General features: G+C 42.4%; 1 protein-coding gene across 3 annotated transcripts in view; it reads right to left on the bottom strand.

Annotated features, from left to right (window-relative positions):
• PPFIA2 (PTPRF interacting protein alpha 2) overlaps positions 1–21,922 on the bottom strand; it is a 2,558,488-nt gene that overhangs the window by 344,758 nt on the left and 2,191,808 nt on the right. For all 3 annotated transcript variants that reach the window (XM_069629312.1, XM_069629311.1, XM_069629313.1), the window contains one exon: positions 3,363–3,456. In XM_069629312.1, coding sequence (XP_069485413.1) covers positions 3,363–3,456 — 94 coding nt within the window. The remainder of the gene's footprint in view (positions 1–3,362; positions 3,457–21,922) is intronic.

Consider the following 21,922-nt stretch of genomic DNA (forward strand, 5'->3'; position numbering starts at 1 on the left):
CCAAAAGAAACACAGAGTACAAAATTACATTAAAATACATGAGAGAGTGGGTTAAACCTCTCCAGGTTAAAAAAATCAAGTCCTCAAAAATCCAGCAAAGTTGCTGGGGGTCTCTAAGGTAGAGGGAAATAGCACATTTCTTAGAATTCTCCCTAACACTCGTCCCCTCAGACTAAGGGATAGGAGGATTTAATCCACCCCTGGATGAATCTCCTTACTCCTGTCGGTCATACTTTCTGGAGAGACCATCAGTATTTTGGTGTTTACACCCTGACCTGTGTTCTATGGTAAACTCAAACCCCTGTAGGCTGATTGACCATCTTAACAATTGAGGATTCCCCCCTTCATCTACATTAACCATCTCAAGGGTTGGTGGTCTGTTTGAATTACAAAAGTAGATCCATACAAGTATGGTGTAAACTTCTTCAAAGACCACACACTGGCAAAGCACTGACGTTCTATGGTTGCCCACCTTGTTTCAGGTTCCTTCAGTTTCCTACTGATGAAGCAGATTGGTTGTTCATTTTCTCATCCAGCTGACTCAGAACTGCACGTATACCTGTATTGGAAGCATCTGTTTGCACAATAAAGGATTGGTTGTAGTCAGGAGCGTTTAAGGCTGGATCTTGACAAAGGGCTTTCTTAAGTCCTTCAAATGCCTTAGTGCACTCCTCATTCCACCTGACCTTCTTGGGGAATTTAGGTGATGAGATCACATTCAAGCGAGAAGCTATGGTCCCATAGTTCTCAATGAAGTTCCTATAGTAACCTGTGAGACCTAGAATGGCTCTTACTTGGGTTTGAGTAGTAGGGGTGGCTCAGTCCGGTACAGCTTGTACTTTGCTAGGCAATGGCATTCTTTCACCGCCTTCTACCTCATTTCCAAGGTAGAGCACTTTAACCTGACCAATTTGACATTTTCTTGCCTTTATGGTCAGATTGGCCTGCTCAGGAGCCTGCAATACATATCCTAAGTAGTCAATATGTTCCTTCCAAGTAGGGCTGAACACTGCAATGTCAACAAAGTATGCCATGCAGAAGTCCTCCATCCCATTCAGAACATGATTCACCATCCTTTGGAATGTAGCAGGTGCATTCTTTAGTCCAGAAGGTAGAATATGCGGAAAGGAACGGTCTCACGATAGATTTGGAGAAGACTAAAGTTATGAGATATAGTAGTAAAAAAGCAGTATGCGTTAACCTCATCAAGGGAAAAACCTCAACTGTTAGTAAACACGGCTAAAGTGCAACACATTCATTTGATCCTCGATCCAACAATCAAAAGAACTCCATATACCATGGGGCAAAAAGTAATTTCAATAGAGAGCATTTCATTCTTCTCTTTCTTTTAGCGTTTCAATTGCATGTTAAAGGTGAAGGTTAATTCAGCTTATTTAACTTTTTAGTATTTTGACTAACTAAGGAATTTTAAGGGACAGGGTTTTAAAAAAAGATTCTGACAAATGGTTTCTTTTGTCTTGAATGGAAGGAGTAAAGGTAAGAGAAGCAGACTAAAAACTACTCGAAGAGTACCACAAGGTGTTTAACAAAGTCTGTCTCAATGAGATAGTAATAGATTAAGGGTACTTCACAAAACCCCTCAATAAAAACAGAGAATGTCACAAACGTGAATGTAAAAGAAACAAATAAATGAAAAGGGCTAAAGCAAACACCCTCCCTTCATCTCTCTCCTAATGCATCTGTATTAAAACTTCCCACTACCAGCTTGGAACAAACAGCAGAAAAAAAGGAAGTAAGCCTTTTGTTGTAGATCTCTGATGAATCTTGTGAGAACTTGCGAGTCTGCTAAATCCTGAAGACTTGATTTAGTTTGACTGGAGATATCAGCATTGCAGAAATTCAACCAAGACTACTTGCGAGACAGTCCTTAATGAATGATCCCCGTGTTGTACCAGCTACTTTCATCTGCAAGCACAAACACCTTGTACTTGTGAAGCTTCCCACTATTTCCTATGAGATTATTCAGAAAGCAATTCAGTTTGTAGTGTGGGCAATCTCACTTCCTATGCCCTTTACTACAAGGGACAATATATTTCTTGTGCTTACGATGTTTAGGGTTTATAACAACCCCCCTGCAACCCTGCCGAAGCACACACCTACAAAAGACAACCCCTAATGTTGCCAGTACCTGTCTCTCTAATGTGAAATACCCATCCCCAAGTCCCATACCAAGCAAGTGGCGCTACAATTCACCCACTCTTTACAGTTCATAACGGTGGCCTCCCCTCTGTGGTGTACACAAGGATGGGCAGCCATGGGGTTGAGAACCTCCCTCCTGTGTGTCTTTATTGGGCTTCAGGCTCCCCTGGATCTAAACCAATTCATTGCGAGCCTGCAACTTACACCCATTGGCTGCCAAGTTCCACACCCATCTCCTGCCACTGTATTTCTGGCTCTAGCCCACATACTCATCACACTGGTGCACACACACATTTTCCATCACGAAGGAAGTGCTAGGTTTCTTACAGCATCGTATATGTATTTTAGAAAGGGATTCAGGGCAACAGGAATTGATAAATCTGAGGCATGCCCCTCCACATGCCTGGTGCCACATCTTCACCCACTTGAGTGGTCCCGCAGAGAAACAGAATATGAGAAAACGCTGTTCCCAAGAGGAGTCATTGTCATTTCAGAGCCTGAGGGACTGCCCTCAAGTGAAGATGATATTATGCAGCAAGTACACAGAAATGCATATCCTCGTGGACCCGGACCCGGCTAGCAGAGTTGAGACAGGCGACAGAGATGCAGACAACCTGGAGAACCTCAGGAATTAACCGCCATGTTAGCTGTTCCAAAAATTGATTATTTTTTATTTCTGATACAACAATGAGAGAATCCCTCATGCACAGTTTCAGAGGGATTGACTGATTGAACAGCTTCTTGAAACGGATGTAGAAGAAATAGAAATACCACATAGCATTCTCCTAAATCCCCCAAAATAAAAAATAAATAAAAAATACAACATACCTTAAAATAATATATCAGAACAGAGGCTATATTACGCAGAATTGTTTGGCACACTTAACATAGCAAGTTATTTATGTTGTGTGTTTATGATCCCGGAGTTGAGGGTCAAAAGCAACTTAACAATTTAAGACACTAGCAAGTCAAACCCCCTGGGAATATACTTTTTGGTAATTCCGGAAGGTGTTTCACGAAGCTGGATTAGGGTATTTGTGTCAGTAACTTCCAGGGACACCAGGAATGTGAATGTGCATCTCAATAGGAATCTACACAAACCATGCGTCAATCTTTAATCCTTCATTTCCTTGAGTGTTGTAGTTACACTTTCCGCAAAACATTTAAGCAACGAAACATAGGAAATACATCTGGAAACCTACTTTTTCTTAAGGCGTCGGTCTTTCTCTGCTTGCGTTCCAAGTTTTCCCAAGCCTAGCGTATCCTGTCCGCCAGACTCAGCATCCATATACCCTCCTGTAACAACAGAGAACCTTCTTATTGCATTGAACGGGAATAACCTCTAAAATGTCAACTCAATCTGCACTATTTTCACATGTGGACAAAACTTTGAAGCAGATTTATGGCAGATAACATTGAGGCTAACCAAAATACTTTACATTTCTGACAGGATACATTTCTCCATAAACGCTATACACTTATTTAAAAAAAACAGGCAAAGTGACATAAGGTGATGGCATTGCTCACTGGTAGGGTGGTGCTGGTGGTGGTGAAGAACGGTTTCATGTAGTAGCACTGTCGCAAAACGTTCTATGCTTGGAATTTTTGTGAGAATGCAGTGAACTTGTACCACAAGGAAGCCATTTCTGCTGAATCAATTTGTGACTGATTGCCATCTGTGAGGATGTGAAAGCCCTGGCTTTTTTTTAAAAAAATGTTATTACATGAAATGATGCAGGTACTTCTGTTGCAGAAAGGAACATCTGCTAAATAGACCCACTTTTATAAATGCCCCATGCCAAAATTATAGTTCAAACAAGCACCTTTGCTGAGATGGCCTACAGGCACCCTCAGTCCCAGCCCTGCAGTGGCACAGAGCAGATTCAAAGGTCATGTGTGCATTCCTGGGACTCTTAGCAGCACAGAAGTCCAGAGGAAGCTGAAAGCCTGTTTCACTGCCTTGGGACAAATTCGAGCACAACACAACAGGTGATTTGTGGAAGGTTTAGAATTAATCTTAACCTCTGGCATTGCTCTGGGCAACCCTACAGACCATCATTCTTTGCCTGCCAAATCATTACAAAAGGGGAAACACCATATGCAAATCAAGCTTGATCCCACCCCAAAAGGGGCAGTCGAGACCAATCTGCTTGGTGAAATCCCTTCTGCACGAAACCACAAGCATCCCCAAACATGTTTCCTTGTTGGGCCTCATCAGTGAGGAGTAGCTTTGGTCTCTAAACCCAGCAGGCATGGGACCCATATCTGGGCATACCCGTCCCAATCGGGGTGAATAAAGCAAAACAAAAGAGGTAATGGCTGGAAGGTTTAGCAGACTATCAGTCTTCGCCAGTGGTCGAAGTGTATGAAAAGGAGTAGTGCAACTATGTTCCCTACTGGCCTGCCCCTGCTCCCCACAAAGCCCATCACCACCCCACTCCCACACACAATACAAACCCCAAAAAACATGCTTGTGCTGTTTAGCGGAACGCTCAGTGGAGTGCACTGAAAGTGAAAGTTTCAACTTCTTCCTACACTTTTATTTTAAAACGAAACCATTCCGGAACGGTTTCTTTTTTTTAAATAAAAGTATAGGAACTGTAAAACTTAAATAAAAGAAGTAGAGGAGCACCGTTCCCGACCACTCCCGCCCACTTCGACCACTGGTCTTCGCCTACCAAGCCATTACAAAAGGGTAAAGACCATATGCAAATCAGGCTTTGTCAAACCACAAAAGGGGTTTTCCAGCCCGAACTGCTTGGTCACATCCCTTCTGCACGAGACCACAAGCATCCCCAAACATGTTTCCTAGCAGGCACGGGACCCTCATCTGGGCATAACTCGTCCCTCTCGAGGTGACTACAACTAAACAAAAGTGTTGATGGGTGGAAGGTTTAGAACTAATCTTATTTTCCGTCATTTCTCTGGGCAACGCTCAAGACCATCACCCCTTTTGTTTTAGGATTGAAGAGTGTTGCTTATTGGGGACACCATCTTTAATAGGTCTGGATTAAAACAAACTAGAAGGTTGCAGGCGAAAAAAGCGCTTGTCAGGTAAACATAGCGTAGTATACGTAATCAAATATACAATAAGTTAATATAAGAGAAAAGCGGCCAGGAAGAAAAATTATAAAATGGCACTTCATTGTAGGTGTTCATTAGGGCCAAACACATGTGTGCGGAACCTCTGAATCCAATGTTGTACAAGATTAGAAATATAAAAGTCATTGATATCAGAGAAAAAATTATCAATGACAAACCATAGTATGTCATTTTATTTGTGGTTCTTGATTTGGAAGTGTTTTACCAAGGAAATCTGGGTATTGAGAGTCTCGATTTTGGAACTATGTTCCAGAATTCGGGAATAAACAGTACACATGGTCATGCCTACATTGTACTGCTAACACAGACATACAATCAAGTAAATCACCTTTTTGGTCTGGCCACTGGCGTGTTGAAAAGTGTTATAAATGCAAAGTAAAGTTTCCATTTGTAAATTAACTAAACAATGTTTATCCAAATACATTCCTACTTCCTTTCCGCTGTGGACATGCCACCATAGCCTTGGTGTAATTCAGTTTGCTGCTTCTTATAACAAAGATTTTTCCGCTCCAACATGTTGCAAATTTGTTATGGCCCGCACGAAAACACACTACTGCCTTTGTCTTACAGCACACAAGTTATGAAATCTGAGTTGCTCACTGCGTGCTTTTTAAAATGTATTTCTTCTCTGGCTATTATGCCACCTCATACTACCACCTCTGCCCACTCTCTGTCCCCTCTACCACCTCTATTGGGTGTACCTCAAGCCTGTACCCAACCCCAGATGTCTTTCAAATGTGGCAACCTGCTCCACATCGCTACTCTCAACTCTCGCTCTGCTGTCAAACACTCTGCTGACATATGTCACCTCCTCGAAGAACTTGACCTGGACGTCATCACTCTCACCTAGATATGGTTCACGGCCAGCTCTGTCACAAGTTTTGATACTCTCCTCCCTGACAGCTACAAGATCCTCTCCGAGCCCATATCCAACTGACCCGGAGGTGGAGTAGCTCTGATCTTTCCAGAGTGAGTCCCAGATTCTGTCATTCCTAGACAGGTCTACTCCTCCTTTGATCTCTATCTCTCCTGGCCTCTCTCTGACTGTGGTCACCATCTACAGGCCACCTGGCCAGGTTTCCCTCTTCCTCTCAGAGTGCGCTGGCCACTACCTTTCAACTTCTCCTCCTCAGAGACCTCAACATCAACATGTATGCTCCTAATCCCTCCTATGGGATCTACCACAACTTCTGCGACACTCTCTCACTTCTTTCTACCCTCTTGTACGACACACTCTCCTGGACACAACTTGGATGTTCTCATCTCCTCAGACAGCCCCTTCTCTAACCCTCTCACCCACTCTTCTCTCTTGGACTGACCACTTTCTGCTTTCCTCTGACCTGAAACTCTCTGACTCTCAGGCAAAGTCCACCTAGAACTGCCACTAACCTTCTTGATAATTCGGCCCATGTAGTATGTGTCAATGGATGCCTTTGCCTATAATTGCTCTGCTCCTCCTACTCCTGCAGCGGACTCACACTCTAACACAGCTCTCTCTAACCTGCATCTTTCTATCTCCAACACTCTGAACATCCTTGCCCCTGTCATCATAAACCAGCTGAAGCCTACCTGCAAGTGCAACTCTTGGTATAACTCCTTGCCACCCTGACAGGCAAGTGCAGGATGGCTGAGAGAAAGTGGAGGGCTTCGGGGCATCCTCTGACAAACTGGCCTGCCGCCTGCTCCAAAGGCAATGCAGACTCTCTGTCCTGTACACAAAGAGTGTGTACATGGAAGCCCACATATCTGTGGCCTCTAACAACATGTCCAAACTCTTTAAAATCTGCATGGAGCTGGCCAATACTTCTGCAGTCTGTACCTCCCCTGTTCCGTCTCAGGCCCTCTGTACGGCTCTGGCTTCTCAATTCAGATCTAAAAGTCAGGACATCCTGTCCTCGCAATCTTCTTCCTCTCCCTCTACCTCTCAGGTCCCCCCTCTGGCTGCCTCTCCTCCTCTTTTCTCCGACAACACCTGCCATTGTTTCTAGACATGTCCGATCTATGAAAGTGTCGTCCAAACAGATGCGACCCTGCTCCTCCAGAACCATCATGGATCACATTGACATCCTCGCACCAGCATTGGCCGATTTCAGCAATCACTTTTTCGCCACTGGATATTTCGCTTCTATCCTCAAACACTCGCCTGTGCACCCCCTCCTTAAAAATCCTTCTGCCGATCCTACCTGTCTGCCATAATGTTGCCAATCTCTTTCACTCCTTTTCAGGGAAAACTCCTGGAAAAGCTGTCCATCTACCAGCTTACTCTCTACACTGAATCTGTTGGTTGTCTCCAGAACCATCAGTCTAGCTTCAGAGCAGGCACAGAAACTGCTCTCCTGAACATTTTTGAAGATATGCTCTCAAATTTTGACTCCAGCCTTCCCTCTGTCCTCATCACCCTCTGCTTTTGACACAATCAATCACGCCATCCTGATCAATCGACTGCATGAGTACCTGGGCATCACAGATCAGGCCCTGGAGTGGTTGACCTCCTTCCTCCAGGACTGACCCTCCCAAGTCCCAATTGGGTCTTACTCTCCACCACCTCTCTCTAAACATGTAGTGTTCCCCAGGGCTCTATTCTGTTAACCTGGCTCTTCAATGTCTACTTGGCCCTCTAGCCCACCTTATCTCTACCTTCTCCTCTAACTTTCAGTGTTATGCTGATGACACTCAGGACCCTTTCAGGCTCGCCTCAGCCCCCTCTCCTTTCTTGCTCATTGCTGACTGTTTATCCGCGATTCAGGATTGGTGTGCCTCCAATGATCTCTGCCTTAATACCAGTAAGACGGATATCCTTCTCATTGGGACCCCTGCTCCCGCTTTCCCTCTCTCACTGTGACACCATCGTCATGCACTCTTCCTTTGCTTTCCTGTGAAGCAGAAAACATTGGTGTCAATTTTGACTCCACTCTCTCCTTCTCTCCTCACATCACGGGCTTTGCCAAGAAGGCCCACTACAAGCCGCACCTCCTCAGAGGTATTCTTCCTTTTCTCACTTTCCCCAGAAGCTCATTGTCTCCAGAGCCCTGGTTCTCTCTTGGCTGGACTACAGCAACAGCCTCTTTCTCAATCTGCCTTCCTCTATGCTCCGCCCTCTGAAACAAATCCAGAAAAGGACTGTGAGACGTATCCTTGGCCGCAAGCCCAAGGACTGTATCTCTCCAGCCCTGAAATCTCGCCAATGGCTCCCGGTGGCTGTAAGGATTAAAGTTCAAGACCCTCTGCATTGTCCACAAGGCTTTCTGGGGCTGGGGCACACACTGCATCCTCTTCCAAAATAACTTCCTTCTCGAGCCCTTCACTCAGCTACCTCCAACACTCTAAGGGTCAGACGCTTCTACAGGCAGAGAGTGGGGGTAGATCTCTCTTCTTTGCAGTTGTCTCCCTCTGGAATGGCCTCCCTGCCACTCTCAAACTTTAGCCGGACCACCTGAAGTTCCGGATACAGCTCAAGACCTTCCTTTCCTCCTCTGCTTTCTCTTTCTCACCCTCCCCTGCTGACCTCCCTGTCTGCTGCCCCAGATGGTTGTTTGGCTACCCCCAAAGTCTCACTGGGTACCAGGCTCCTCCATGATCAGTCTTCGCTGCTCTGCCTCTGGGACTACTGCGCACGTAAGGGCTGTAACTGTAACCTCTACAGTCCCCTGCCTCCTGCCTCCTTGCAATTTCCCAGAGCCGCACTGATGTGGGTGCACTTCTGCCCTGATTGCACTTCCTCCTTCCCTCTCCCTGGCAGACCCCTTCTCCCTTCCCCCTGCACTTTGCGCTGTTGCACTTGTATGATATGAATGACACAGTAAGATTGTTTGTCTTGTCCTCCCTCTGTCTACCCTTCCTTGTCTTGTCGGACCTAGACACACTTGTGTACAGGAGCGTTATAAATGGCATATCATAGCATTTTAAAGTGGTAACAACAGAAGAGATATACAGTGGGGGGTAGGATACAGAGGGTAATCAGTGGGTTGTAGGATACAGAGGGGAACAGCGGAGGGATACAGCTGTATCGCATGGCGGCGAGGGAAGGTTTGGGCGGCGTCTAGCGAGTCAGGTCGCACAAGCGGGGACGTAAGGATTTAGTTTAGCGCAGTGGGAACAAACAATTTACAATTGTAATATTTCAGAACACTTTAGTTATTTGACAGAGTAACACAGTGCACATTATCATTTGAAGTATCCCTGCAGTGAAGAATTTAAACAAAAGACTTTGGCGTTTTATGAGTATTATATAAAAGCATGTTTTTAGAACTAGGGTTACGCATCCAACATTGATGTAAATAAGTCATGGTTTACCTATCAGTTACACATCAGATTTGTATTGCTGTTCTTTAGTTCACACGAAGAATGTTGAATGATTTGTGGTTCTATGACATAATAAATTTGACTTTATCAACACAAGTTTAACTTTGAGCATATTATCAATTAGTGGGGACCCGAAAGCAGAACAATTAGCTGGCTTGGCAACTAGTAATGCTTCTGGCATACATTAGGGACATCACAGAATGCTATTATTCGTACCCCTAGGCAATAGCAAATAGTCAGGGCTTGCCTTACTAGGTTTTGTCCAATCAGAATTACAGGATTATTCATGTGTGCCCTTCTTGTTTGAAGCTGTGGGATGGGGGAGGCTGCGTAATGATCTGCGTGTACTGTCCCTCTGCTGAGCTCCATGTACATCCAGCCCTCACCTTTTCTCCCCAGCAACACAGACACCTCCCAGAGACCTGTCCCTGGTCAGGATCAGACAAGGTTTCTGCTCTGGCCCCGCTTCACAATAGAGGACTTGTTTTCCTCTTCCCTTTCTTCTCCCCGACTTTGTGGTCAACAACCCCCCCACCTCCCCTCACCTCAGGGAATCCTGACCAAAGGGGAGGCAGTGCAAGACCTCCGTGTGGCTGAGCTCCCCCTTACTTTGTATGCAGCATGGAGATGGAAAATGAAAGTGGGAGCCGACATCCCTAAAAGAAAGTAAGTATGCCTTTCTGCATGAGCTCCTGAGAGTTGTGGATGCCCATTTAAAGAATTGCGTTATTTGTAGCCTTTGGACCTTTAAATCCTGTTCACGCCAATATTGGAGGAAGGACTGCTTTTAACATCGAGGCCGCGTGCCATCAGCGCGCGCGCCTCAGCAAGTGACCTCTCAAGTGGCCTATTGTGCTTGTCTCGCTGCGTGAGCTCCTGGGAGTCGTGGAAACCCGTTTAAAGAATTGCGTTATTTGAAGCCTTTGGACCTTTAAATCCTGGTGACTGTTTGAATAACACATACACTATTGCTGGTGATTAATGTTACCAACTTTACAGTCATGAAAGGGAAGTAAAACGGTGTTATATTTACTTATTCACAGGCCACGCCCACATTGGAGGAAGGACTGCATTTAACATCGAGGCTGCGGCCATCAGTGGGCGCGCCTCAGAAAGTGGCCTCTCAAGTGGCATGTTGTGCCTGTTTGGCCTGTGTAGCTCTGGCGAAGAGTGTTGCCAAATAATTGTGCTGGACTATAATCAGAAGTTGTACCCTAATTAACTGAGTATAGCAGTTTTGGCTGCATTACGTCCCATTTTTTAACAATGTCCCTGAATAACGGGAAAACGAATTACTGGGCACTCAGTTATGACTAGACGCACGAGCATGGTGTTGGCTGCCGTGATGTCACTGCTTAGGTCTTCTGATAAAGATGGTGACCTACTTGAATGTGCCCAAATATGCTCTTTGGAAGGGGTTAGGGGACTGATTCCGTGCAATGATGCCTTATCAGAATCTTCACAATCCCTATTTGGAGATGTGTCAAACAAATAAACAACAACAATGATAATGGGCCTCATTACGAGTTTGTCGGTAGCCGTGCCCTTAATAAGGGCATGGCTACTGCCAAACTCGCTACCGGCTCCGGCGCCCACGATTGGGCCATTACTGGCCCATTATGAGTTGAATGGGCTGGTAATTGCCCATTCTCGGGTGCCGGTATGACCAGGCTCCCGTATGGTTTATAACGGTGCCAGTGCAATCACGAGTTCTGCTTGCGGGTGCCGCTCTGCACGCCTGGTCTGACCAGGCGTGCATAGCGGCACCTGCAAGCAGCACTCATAATGTGGCGGCATGGTAACAACAGCACTGGTAGCACTACCGGTGCCGTTGTTGCCTTACCGCCACACATTCGTGAGGCCCAATATCCTTACAGCTTGTGACTTGAATTAAAGTTATATGTATGCAAATACACCCCTCATCTTTAGCACGGGCGAAATCACTGTGCTAGGTCTCTCGCAACACCTTGATACCGTTACCGAATATTCCAGTACTCATCAATCCAACGGAGATGGTGGCAAGGTGTTTGATACTGATGAAGCCAGACATTCCAATATGAATGGAATGATGATAGTGGAATTAAAAAAAAACATTTGAGACTTCTAAACGAAATAGTGATGGCTTTAACATCCTTGCCTGAGCTATTCGGTAAGATGATGTCAGAGTGGTGTGTTGACCCTTTGTTGAATGTTAACAAGGATTCTAATCAACCCTGTCAAGACAAGCCTTTTAGGGAGAAAGCAGTAATCACTCCAGCGCCAGCTATGGTAGCAGCACTTAATCTGGTGACTGCAGCAAATATCCAGAAGCAACAGAGTGATATGGTTTGCACAACTAATGACATAATGAGTGTGTACCATTCAAGGATGGTGAAATCACCACGAGTAAAGTCTCTGATTTCGTTGAGGTGAAAACATCAAAGAAAAAAGAAAGAAAATTGAAACCAAAAAAAAATATGTCCGCCAGCAGGGGCACTAATGTGTCATCATGTAAGTTCATGCAGGGCATGGACCTGCGTGATGACTTGGCGGTCTACCAAAAAGAAAAGGAAGAATCTATAGGTGTAAAAATACGAGGTGGGAACAGTGCATGTGTAGCTCAACCTGGGTCCAAAATTGCGCAATCTCATGTAGCAGATCCCAGATTGAACAATCAAAGTGACTACTCAGATGGCTCATTTAGGTTATCTGATGTATTAAAACAGAAGGAGACATCAGACCATATTGACAGGAACCTCAAAATTATGGAAAGAGGTGGGTTAGACATTTTTGATATATTCACGAATCCTGATGCACCGTCCCGAGCCAACACTCCCACCTCGGCCGGCCCAGTAATAACAGTGATGCCTACAAATATAAATGAACAATCTATAATCTGTTTGGGTGATCTAAAATATTCTGCTGTGGCCAGTAATGTGAATGATAATATGGGAATTGGTATTCGATCTGGTCAGCCTGAGTGCGTGGACATTGATCAAAGTCAGAGTAATTCTAGGGAAAACACCTCAGCTGAAGCGAAGCAACTGTAGACGGGTGTTGGTGATCAAATGAATGGGTTAACTGAAAACACATTAAGTGCAATCATTGAAAATATTCAAAACAAAAAAATGAGAGATGGTCATAATGTTATGCAGGTTAAGGAATTTTCACACCCCGCCCAGGTGAAAGATGTTGTTAACCCCCCCTCCCCTCTACCCCCCCGAGTGATATAAAGGTGTGAGCACTGTTGACCATAATACCCAGTTGGTTAACTATCCGTTTGGTGGAGAAAGGGAGGGCATTGTTCAAACAACTAATGTGGTAAACGGTAATCATCTTAATCTGGTTGGTCATTCAAGCCTCAGTGAAGTCTCAGCAGGTTCCCTTAGGGCTCCAGCTTTTTCGAATGAGCCCAGTTTAGTTCTATATTATGTATTTGAGGAGGGGTCCCTAAATCACTGAACAGACCATATATATTAAACATGCTCAGTGACATTAAAGAACTTAGTCTGATAATTTCTTCAGCCATACAACTTGTGCACTTTATTCACAATTACCGTTATGATTATGTAAGATTAATAATTAAATCTCCTCTGGTAAGAACTCTACTACTAAAAGAGGCTGGGTCCCTGCAAAAAAAGGGGTTTGACATAGTTCCCTGTACTTAAATTACAACTAAAAAATCCCAAAATGTTGGTTCTATACCCAGAGAGGATAGGAATGCAAAACAAACTGAAGCAATTATTTTGCAGTATGAGGGCTCCCTAATTGTCAATGAAGCCAGGACTCATTTACAGGATATGCAGGAATGGAGGTGGCTGGCGCTCTCTCTGAGCGACTCAATAGAACAACTTAAATTGGTACATAAACCCTTTTAGCGAAGAGTTTTTTTATGTTTGATATCTTGGAACACCAGGGGGAACAAACAATTCACACAAGACAAGATACAAAAAAATGTATGATTTTTGAAATGTTTGATTTTATCTTGCTGTAGGAGACTTGGGCTACAGTCAATATGTTTCTGGACGGTTTTGGCTTTATTTTCTTACCAGCCAAAAAACGATGTAGGGGCAGGCCCATGGGTGGTATTGCTCTTGCATATAGAAATGACAACACAATTGTGCTCAAGTCTAACTCAATGATAATGGAATGCACCATTTCTGCCAGTTTTAAAATTGTATCCAAAGACCGTAGTGTTCATGTCTTAATGTTCAATATCTACTGGAATACCAGTGTAGCGATTGATTGTCAACTGTTTGATCATTTTGAGTGCTTAAATGTTCGGATTGGTAACTGGCTTGAAATATATCAACAGGGAATGATACTATTCGCTGGTGAATTAAACGCAGGTTGCAACCTCTCAAAGGGAGACATGCAGTTGGCTCTGGCAAATCACAGGTGTGCACCAATATCAGATTAAATAAAAGGAATAGAGGGAGTCTTTGGCTGGATTTTGGAAAGAGTTGTGGTTTGAAACCCATGTATAATATAACACCTACTTGGCAAGCTAGAGGGATTAGTCGCATCATAGACTACATTTTTGTGATTGATTATGTTATGTCACTGTGCAACGACATCCAAGTAGTATATTCCCCCATTAGCGATCATTCTATGCTTTGCCTGGATTGTCCCTGCTTTAAAAGAGAGGGTTATTTCCCTGAGCAAATCGAAGTTAGAAGTAATTGTAATCGAGTAAAAATTGACTCCAGGCAAACGTGCACATTTTAACTGCATTATGTTACACGATTTTGAATCCTCTCCATATGAAATGAAATTCACAGTTTATTCAGTTGACTCATTTAAAGAATATTTAGAATCTATACTACATCGTAGCAAGTCTTTTATACCCACGCAACAGGGTGTGAGTAAGGGCCATAAGCATGCATTTGATCAAGTACTAAAAAATGCAAAAGTCAAACTCAAAAAAGATATTTGTGGATTATCGCAGGGTCAAGCATGGTCAGAAGACGTAAAGTTTAAGAACAAACAATGTAAACAAGCTTATAAAAATTGGATCAGTAGTCATAGAGCTACAATAGCACAAAATAACAGAGAACTCATGATCAAAGCTATGATGGAGTCAAACTCCTGTATATGCTGGTCAGTTTTAAATAGCTTACAAAGTACTCAGATTCAGTTGCAGACAAATCCAGTTGATTCACAGATATGGCCTGACTACTTTGAAAGCCTGTACAAGAAGTCAGTCGTTGAATGGTCATACCCATATGACAGTGAGGTCCCGTGGTTGCTAGATATATCAGTCTCTAACATCTTAAGATTATAATTAATAAGTCCAATTCTACTTCTTCTCCAGGTCCTAATCATCTGTTGTTTGTAAATTTAAAGAGCAACGCATTAACGTGGTCTAACCTGCTACATATATTGTTTGGGGACATCTGTAGTAAAAAGGCAACACCAGAGTCGTGGTAAATGTCTTATGTATTGTTGATCTTTAAGAAAGGAAATCGACTTTGTCCGACAAACTATCGACCCATTACCTTGATGAATGTTGAATCTAAAATGTTTGCCGCCATTTTTTTTTGGAAAAGTCGATCACATGGATGGATGCTTATTCTATACTTGATTGCAGACAGATCGACTTTTGAAGACAAATGGGGACTGATGTGGGGGGATTACTTGTGCACAATTCATGTAAAACTAAAAATTGATGGAGCATCAATACATTGCGTCTATGAATTTAACAATGGCATTTGATCTAGTCGACAGGCCAACTTTGTGGAAAACATTAACAACTCTAGGGATCGATAGTGGGCTGTTAGACATAATTATCTTCCTGTATTCCGAAATGGTAATGAGAGTGAGACTGAACAATAAGGGTCTATTGTCAAATGCGATAACAACACAGAATGGCTTGAAGCAAGGGTGTACATTGGCGGCAGCCCTCTTCAATTTGTATGTTTCACAGGCAGGTAAGATTTTAAATTTGAGCTGACTAATTGGTCCAAAGATAGGTGGGATAACTGTCAAATGGGTCGCCTATGCAGACAACTTTCTTTTATTCAACTGCACAAAGATAGGACTGCCGAGATTGATTACAGCTTTTGAGAATTGCATAGCAGAAAGGAAATTGACAATTAACCCTAGCAAGACAATAATATTTCACATAGGGAGAAAAAGTGTGATTTCATCCTCACTATCGTGGGGATGCCGTTGTGTAAGAATGAAGAATCAAGCTGTTCTGCGTTTTCTAGGCTATGTATTCACCAGCTCGCAATCTCATGTGGTGTTGAAAAATAATCTCCTTCTGAACGCAAAAGAGTCTTTGAATCAAATTAAGGCCATAGAAAGGAAATATGGGAAGTTTACATTGGCCCCATGTATTCAATTTTACCATTTAAAAGTTAACCCAAGAATAACATATGGTCTGAAGTTTTTACCAGATGCTTTGTCACCTTTTTTGAGGCAACTGGAAGCTCTGATATGGCGTAAAATCCTATTCCTAATTGCATTCCGTTAGAACTGATTCGGTAAAAATTAGGTCTGCAATCAATCACGAGTATTATGTATGCAAAAATACTTGCCTTGTTGAGAAAATGTATGGTCGCAGAGAAGGACTCATTGTATTATTTTATAAAAGAATATCTAATGGGAAATTGTATGCATTCTTTGAAAATCACTAGCGAGAAAATATTGTCGAATATGGGACTTTCTTTGACGACTCTGGTTAGAAATCCAGGGAAGGTCAAAGACATTTTAAAAGCTTTTGACTAGCTTGAAAATAATGCTGTTGTGTTTAACTCAAATCTTTATTGTCAAGCAATATCGTTTTGGAAAGGGCCCCTAGACCTGAGGAGTATTTAGGTAAATATCCCTTGCGCTCCTTCAGGAATATGACCATGCGTTTTAGGTTCAAAGTATTAAGTACAAATGAGATACAGAACATTCGGAGAACAAATGATGTGGGGAAAAAATACTGTACATTTTGTAAGCAAGTTGGTATGGCAGAATCCCTGATTCATTTGCTTTTGGTTTGTCCTAACCTCTTGCAATATAGAATAGATTTTTTTTTCAAAATATGTCAGTGATTCTACAAATGTTGATAGTGACAAACTATGGTGTGAAATGTTGCAAGGGACTTCTGTTGCTCTAAAAATAAGGCTTAATACTTTTTTACAAAAAATCTGTTTGCTAGATTGAATAAATCTATGAAAGGATAATATAACGACTGGATGAATTCAGTAGTACTGTAATGAGTATAGTGTGTAGCATAGTGCTAACAGTCCTTGGTAGGTTTTATGACATGTGAATAATTTGTTCCGTAAAAAAAACAAAAATGTACTTGTAGAATGAATTGTATTAACTATGTGAAGTGTGGTGATGAATTATCGCTTTTTATGTGCTTATTATGACTTTTGAATATGTGTAGGTAATTTGTTGTATTTGTAAGTGTGTTTTAATTGTTTACTTGCTATGAAATTCTGAAGTTTAGTTGTGTAAAGGTTTGTATAAACCAAAACAATAAAGGCAACAACAAAAAAAAGTATGTTTGCAAACAGTTTTTGCATGCTTGTTGCGAATGAAATGTGTGCGTGTCAGGGGTGGACTGGGAACCACAAGAAGCCCTGGAAAAAATGTTCAAGTGGCCCCATATTGCACATTTCCAGTGAGCCCAACCCTTTTCCTATGTGAAAATGTGGAAATAAAATAGGTTACCACACAGAAGTCAGCCCAGTGTGTAGAGGCCTACAAGGGAAATCTCCAGAGTTCGCTATAGACCAGTCCACCCCTGGTGCGTGTTCGAGCTGGTGTATTTGTGAGTCTTTGCATACATGTGTGTATGTGAAGTGTTTGAGCGTGTGTGTTTGAATTAAGTGTACATATGTGCAAGATGTCGGCATTTCTATAGTGGGTTGAACCTGACACCGCTCCAATCATGTGCGCATTCACTTCAGGGTTGTGGTTTGTTAAGAAATGCAAAGCTTCCAAAGAGCTGCTGGTAAATTTAATGTATGCCAGCAGTTATAATCCCGATGGGCTGCGCTCGCCTGGTACCTCAATAACCTGAGGTACCTTTTGAAAGGTTTGGGCTGTGGCTTACTCAGGTTTGCTTAAGAACAGCATCTGTCGAGTGTTTCAGCCAATCGGGTAGAAGAGAACATGTGGACTTTGACGTATTGTGCACTATGGAAATTGACTTAATCCATGCAAATTGTACCAGACATATGCTCTTACCCGGTCTACTGGAAACAGTTTACCCCTTTGTTATGTGTATGAAAACTATGTGAGGGGTCAGTAATGGGAGGCGGACAGCTGCTTGCAGTTCTCTCAAAGTAAGTTATTTTATTAAAGTAAATGTTTTCAAATAAAGCCTTGCTTGCCCTACTCTATCGAGGAATTCTCTACCTAGTCTAAAGGCTAAGGGAGAAAACTCTAGCATAGGCACACTGGCCCTTAATCTATACAACAAACAAACAAGGAAAATTAAAACACACCACCAGATAATAAACAATATTTGGATGACCTTGACCTGTCCTGGATGCAATCCTTTCCCCATATTTTAAAGTCAGCTTCAAAATGTTCAAAGGAAAAAAAAAAGTCTTGAAACATTTCTTCTCAGGTCCAAGTCATAACAAAAGTTCATCAAACAAAATTCCACTGGTAACAATTCCCTAGTTTTGGTTGAAGAGATCCTCTTCCAATTCCAGTAAATAAAATAATACCAATAGTAATCATGGCTATCGTCTCTTCAAGAATATCTGCCAAAGTTCAAAAGAATAGGTAATATTTACCTTTAGGACTTCTCCATCTACAACTTTGCAATTGGTTAGGACTTCTACAGTACATTTGGTATATTTGTCAAGATGCTTCTCTTTGGGTTGCTGCTTCCCTTTTAACAACCACCCTTCTACTGTTTTTACTATGAGAACAGTACATTTGTCCCACAGTGTGTCACTGCTTCAACCACTCCAATGTGACATCCTCAGAAAACCTTGTATACCAAGACCGTTCAGGTACCTCAATCAATGCTTTGTACTTCTGAATTATCAGGCAAAGTGACACTTCAGGTGTGCAAGACACTCTTCCCTTTAATGACATTCTGAATTTATTTATGTATGTATTTTGTATTTTAGAACAAAACTGAACTTTCCACACAGCAAATTGCATACATCTCATTGACATTTTAAAAACTATTAAAATAAAACAATAATAAACACAGAAACAATTCCTCTAAAATCCTCTTCACTTTTAAAACCAACTACAAAATGCTTTCACTTCATGACTCTTTAAGAACATCCTCCAAGAATTCCAATACCTTTAGAGACAGTGAAAGTTAATCAGTATTGAAAATTCTTATCCATAGGCCCTCTTTTGTTAATCTAGGGCTCAGCTTAGTTTTGTCCTCCCACATACAGCAAAGTGCCGGGCACGATGCACACAACGGTTTTAAGGTCTCATCCTCTGAGGCACAGTAACAACATATTGTTTTCTTTTCTGTACCCAAGTCCTTCTCCCTAACACTTCCCTGCTGGGGCACATATTTAACTTTACTCTCAGCATTTTTATGCTAAATTCTCTAGACGGGTGCTTCTTCAAGTATGGGGCTAATATATTATAATTGTGTTTTGACCAATAAAAATGATCATCAAAGCATTTATACTCCAGTAATATAGCCCTAAACTGAACTTAATGACTTTCTAAAAGGGGGTCACCTCTTTGATCTTCCATCTGTCTGACTGCCACAGGAATAATCTGTCTCTGCCCACAAGACTTACCTCATTTTACCTTCAGCATTTTTTAGCATAACAGGTTAACTTCTGAATATTCCTTACAAGCAACCAGTTCCCCTCCCTTCCCCAGCTTTACTCACACCTTTTCTTTACAAGTAATTACCTAGAAGCCATAGTGGCAATCTTTCAGCTTCAGGTAACAATGCCACACTTACATCTGAGGCCACTTGACTGCTGACAACCTCACAGATTAGGTGGATGGGTTCAAACAAGACTGGTTTTACTATGAACAGGGATTGTCTCTTGGCTTGGGTAATGCTCGTTCTTGTCATCAGTATTGTGACTTCTTGGAATAATGAAGAATGTCAATTCTGGTTACAAGGTTCAGTCATCAAAGTAAAGACATAAGTGGGCACTTTTGACCACTCTTTAAGGTAGATTTCTAAAATTAAAGTGATACATGTAATTGTATTCCCATGTAGTATCAAGGAGGCAACTTCTGACTTTCTCCGGGAAACACAATTGGTCACACACGACTTTCCGTTGTACAATGTCAATGTCATATTTTTGGAATGGATTGAACAAGCGTTCCTTCTTCACAATTAAGGACACACGACCACTCCAGTTATTAGAAAAGTGTTCAACAATGGATGTAATGGCTTTCTACTTCTCAAAAGATTAACACAGCTTTTGGAAGAAGTATGAGTTTTACAAACCCATTGTTAACAAACAGTTTAAAGATGCCAAACAACTTTTACTTGCTTTATGCAATATGCAAGTTACTTTGGAGCTGGTTACAATTACCGGCAAGGTTTATGAAGTGAATCTGATTGCTGTGATTCACTCACCGGCTTCTAGGACACTGCGGTTGTGGGTTTCTGTGATTCCCTGACTTCCTCAAATACTGCTACTATTTCCATCTCACTTGGGACCCAAACCCTTCTCCAGCATGGTGTCTCTGGTCAGGCCACCACAATTTGAAGTCTCTCTCACGCCCAAGACCCTCGGCTTATCTTCTGCTTCTGACCTCGGGTGTCTGCATGGTCACAGCCCTGCAATCATAGCAACTTGGCTCACATGGGGAAAACCTCACTTCCAGCATGTCTTCCTCTGCGCAGCCTCTGCAATACAGGTTTTGGGAACACAGGACCTTCTCAGAACTTGTAGGTGAAATCTGCTGTCTCCACGTTCTACTGTCCCTTCTGTGCTACCACTTTCTCATGAATTGCCAGCCTCATGCATCTTCCCAGCTACTACTACCGCCAGCCTTCCAACTCCTGTTTAAGCTCCTTCTCTCCCTCCTGCTTTCCTCCTAGGACCTTTTATGCCTCACAGGTTTGATAATAGTCTTCAGGTCAGGGCCATTTGTTTCAATGGCCTGACTCTTGCAATGGCTGCTAGGTTTAATTGCCTGACCACTTCATCTACACACCTTTCCAGCCCTCTTACTCGTCTCCGTTCTTCTAGGATTCTGGGACATGTAGTTTATTTTAACAAAGTTTGTATGTTCTGCTTCTTGAGAATTTGTAAGGATAGTTGATTCCTTTAGTATTTTTAACAGAGGGGCTGTGTGTTTGAACTTTCGTACAGGAAGATGGCTTAGAGAAGACAACATTTCAACAATCTTTTGTAATGCACCCTTGGAATTGAGGAGGGCATTTAGTCTTAGATACCAAAAATTGTCTTTCTTTTGGTATTGTATGCTTTGATGTTACAACCTTCGGATTCACAACCTTAGATTTAATAGGAGATTGAGAGACATTAAAATGACAAGCCATAACCACTTTTGGCACAGTGGTAAGAATCTCCCTATCAGAGGAAAAAATACTTTGTCTCATCCCACCAAATCTCCTCACTGCCCTGGGACCTGTCTCCACCCAGGTGATCCTCCCAAGTACACCACCCCCAGGGTTGGGATAAGGAAGCATCTGGCTTCCCCTGGTCACCTGGGATGAGGCTTTAGGCAGGGTTTCAGTGAGGTATCCACAGGATTTTCACAACAGCATTTGATCAAAGTGTGTGATCTTTGACAAAAACGGTTTTTGTGTGATACAATAGTGTACTGGAAAATATTTGGAACACTATAACACAACTGCATGCTTTAAAATCCTGTGAAACACACTTGAATACGTGTGGCACATCATTGCTTTCACAGCATTCTCCTGCATAAAAAAAATACTTACAAGGAAGTTAGTCAGTCACATTCTTTCCATCTCAAAACGTAGCCTCACACATTGTTTTTTTTTAAAACCAATGGAAGACGAGGCTCATGCAAGTTAGGAGACAAATCTGAAATTAGCAAGAAATAAACAAGAACTGGAGGTCAAGAAAATCAGAAAATCTAGAAGGGATACTCAGAATTACAAGCTTGATATTGTGTACATGTGTCAGGAGTAAAACAAACAACCAGAAAAACCCAAGACCATCTAATCCACTAATCCACAATGTCCAAAACCAAACATTCCCAATCCGGAGATGACATCCTCGGACACATCAAGTACAGAATTGGAGGTGGACCCAGCTGGAGAAAAGGTAATAGAAACATCAGAAATAGATATAGGAGCTACCGGAACAATACCTCGTCCTTTTTTTTTAGCACTAAACGAACCCGAAGAGGACAAAAGAAAAAAAAACAGAGAAAGAACATGAAAAAGAGTTAGTGGTCAACATGTTGCCCTACTCCTTGTTGA

Source organism: Ambystoma mexicanum, chromosome 12 (assembly GCF_040938575.1).
Source record: "Ambystoma mexicanum isolate Mex_15411 chromosome 12, UKY_AmexF1_1, whole genome shotgun sequence".
Lineage (NCBI taxonomy): Eukaryota > Metazoa > Chordata > Amphibia > Caudata > Ambystomatidae > Ambystoma > Ambystoma mexicanum.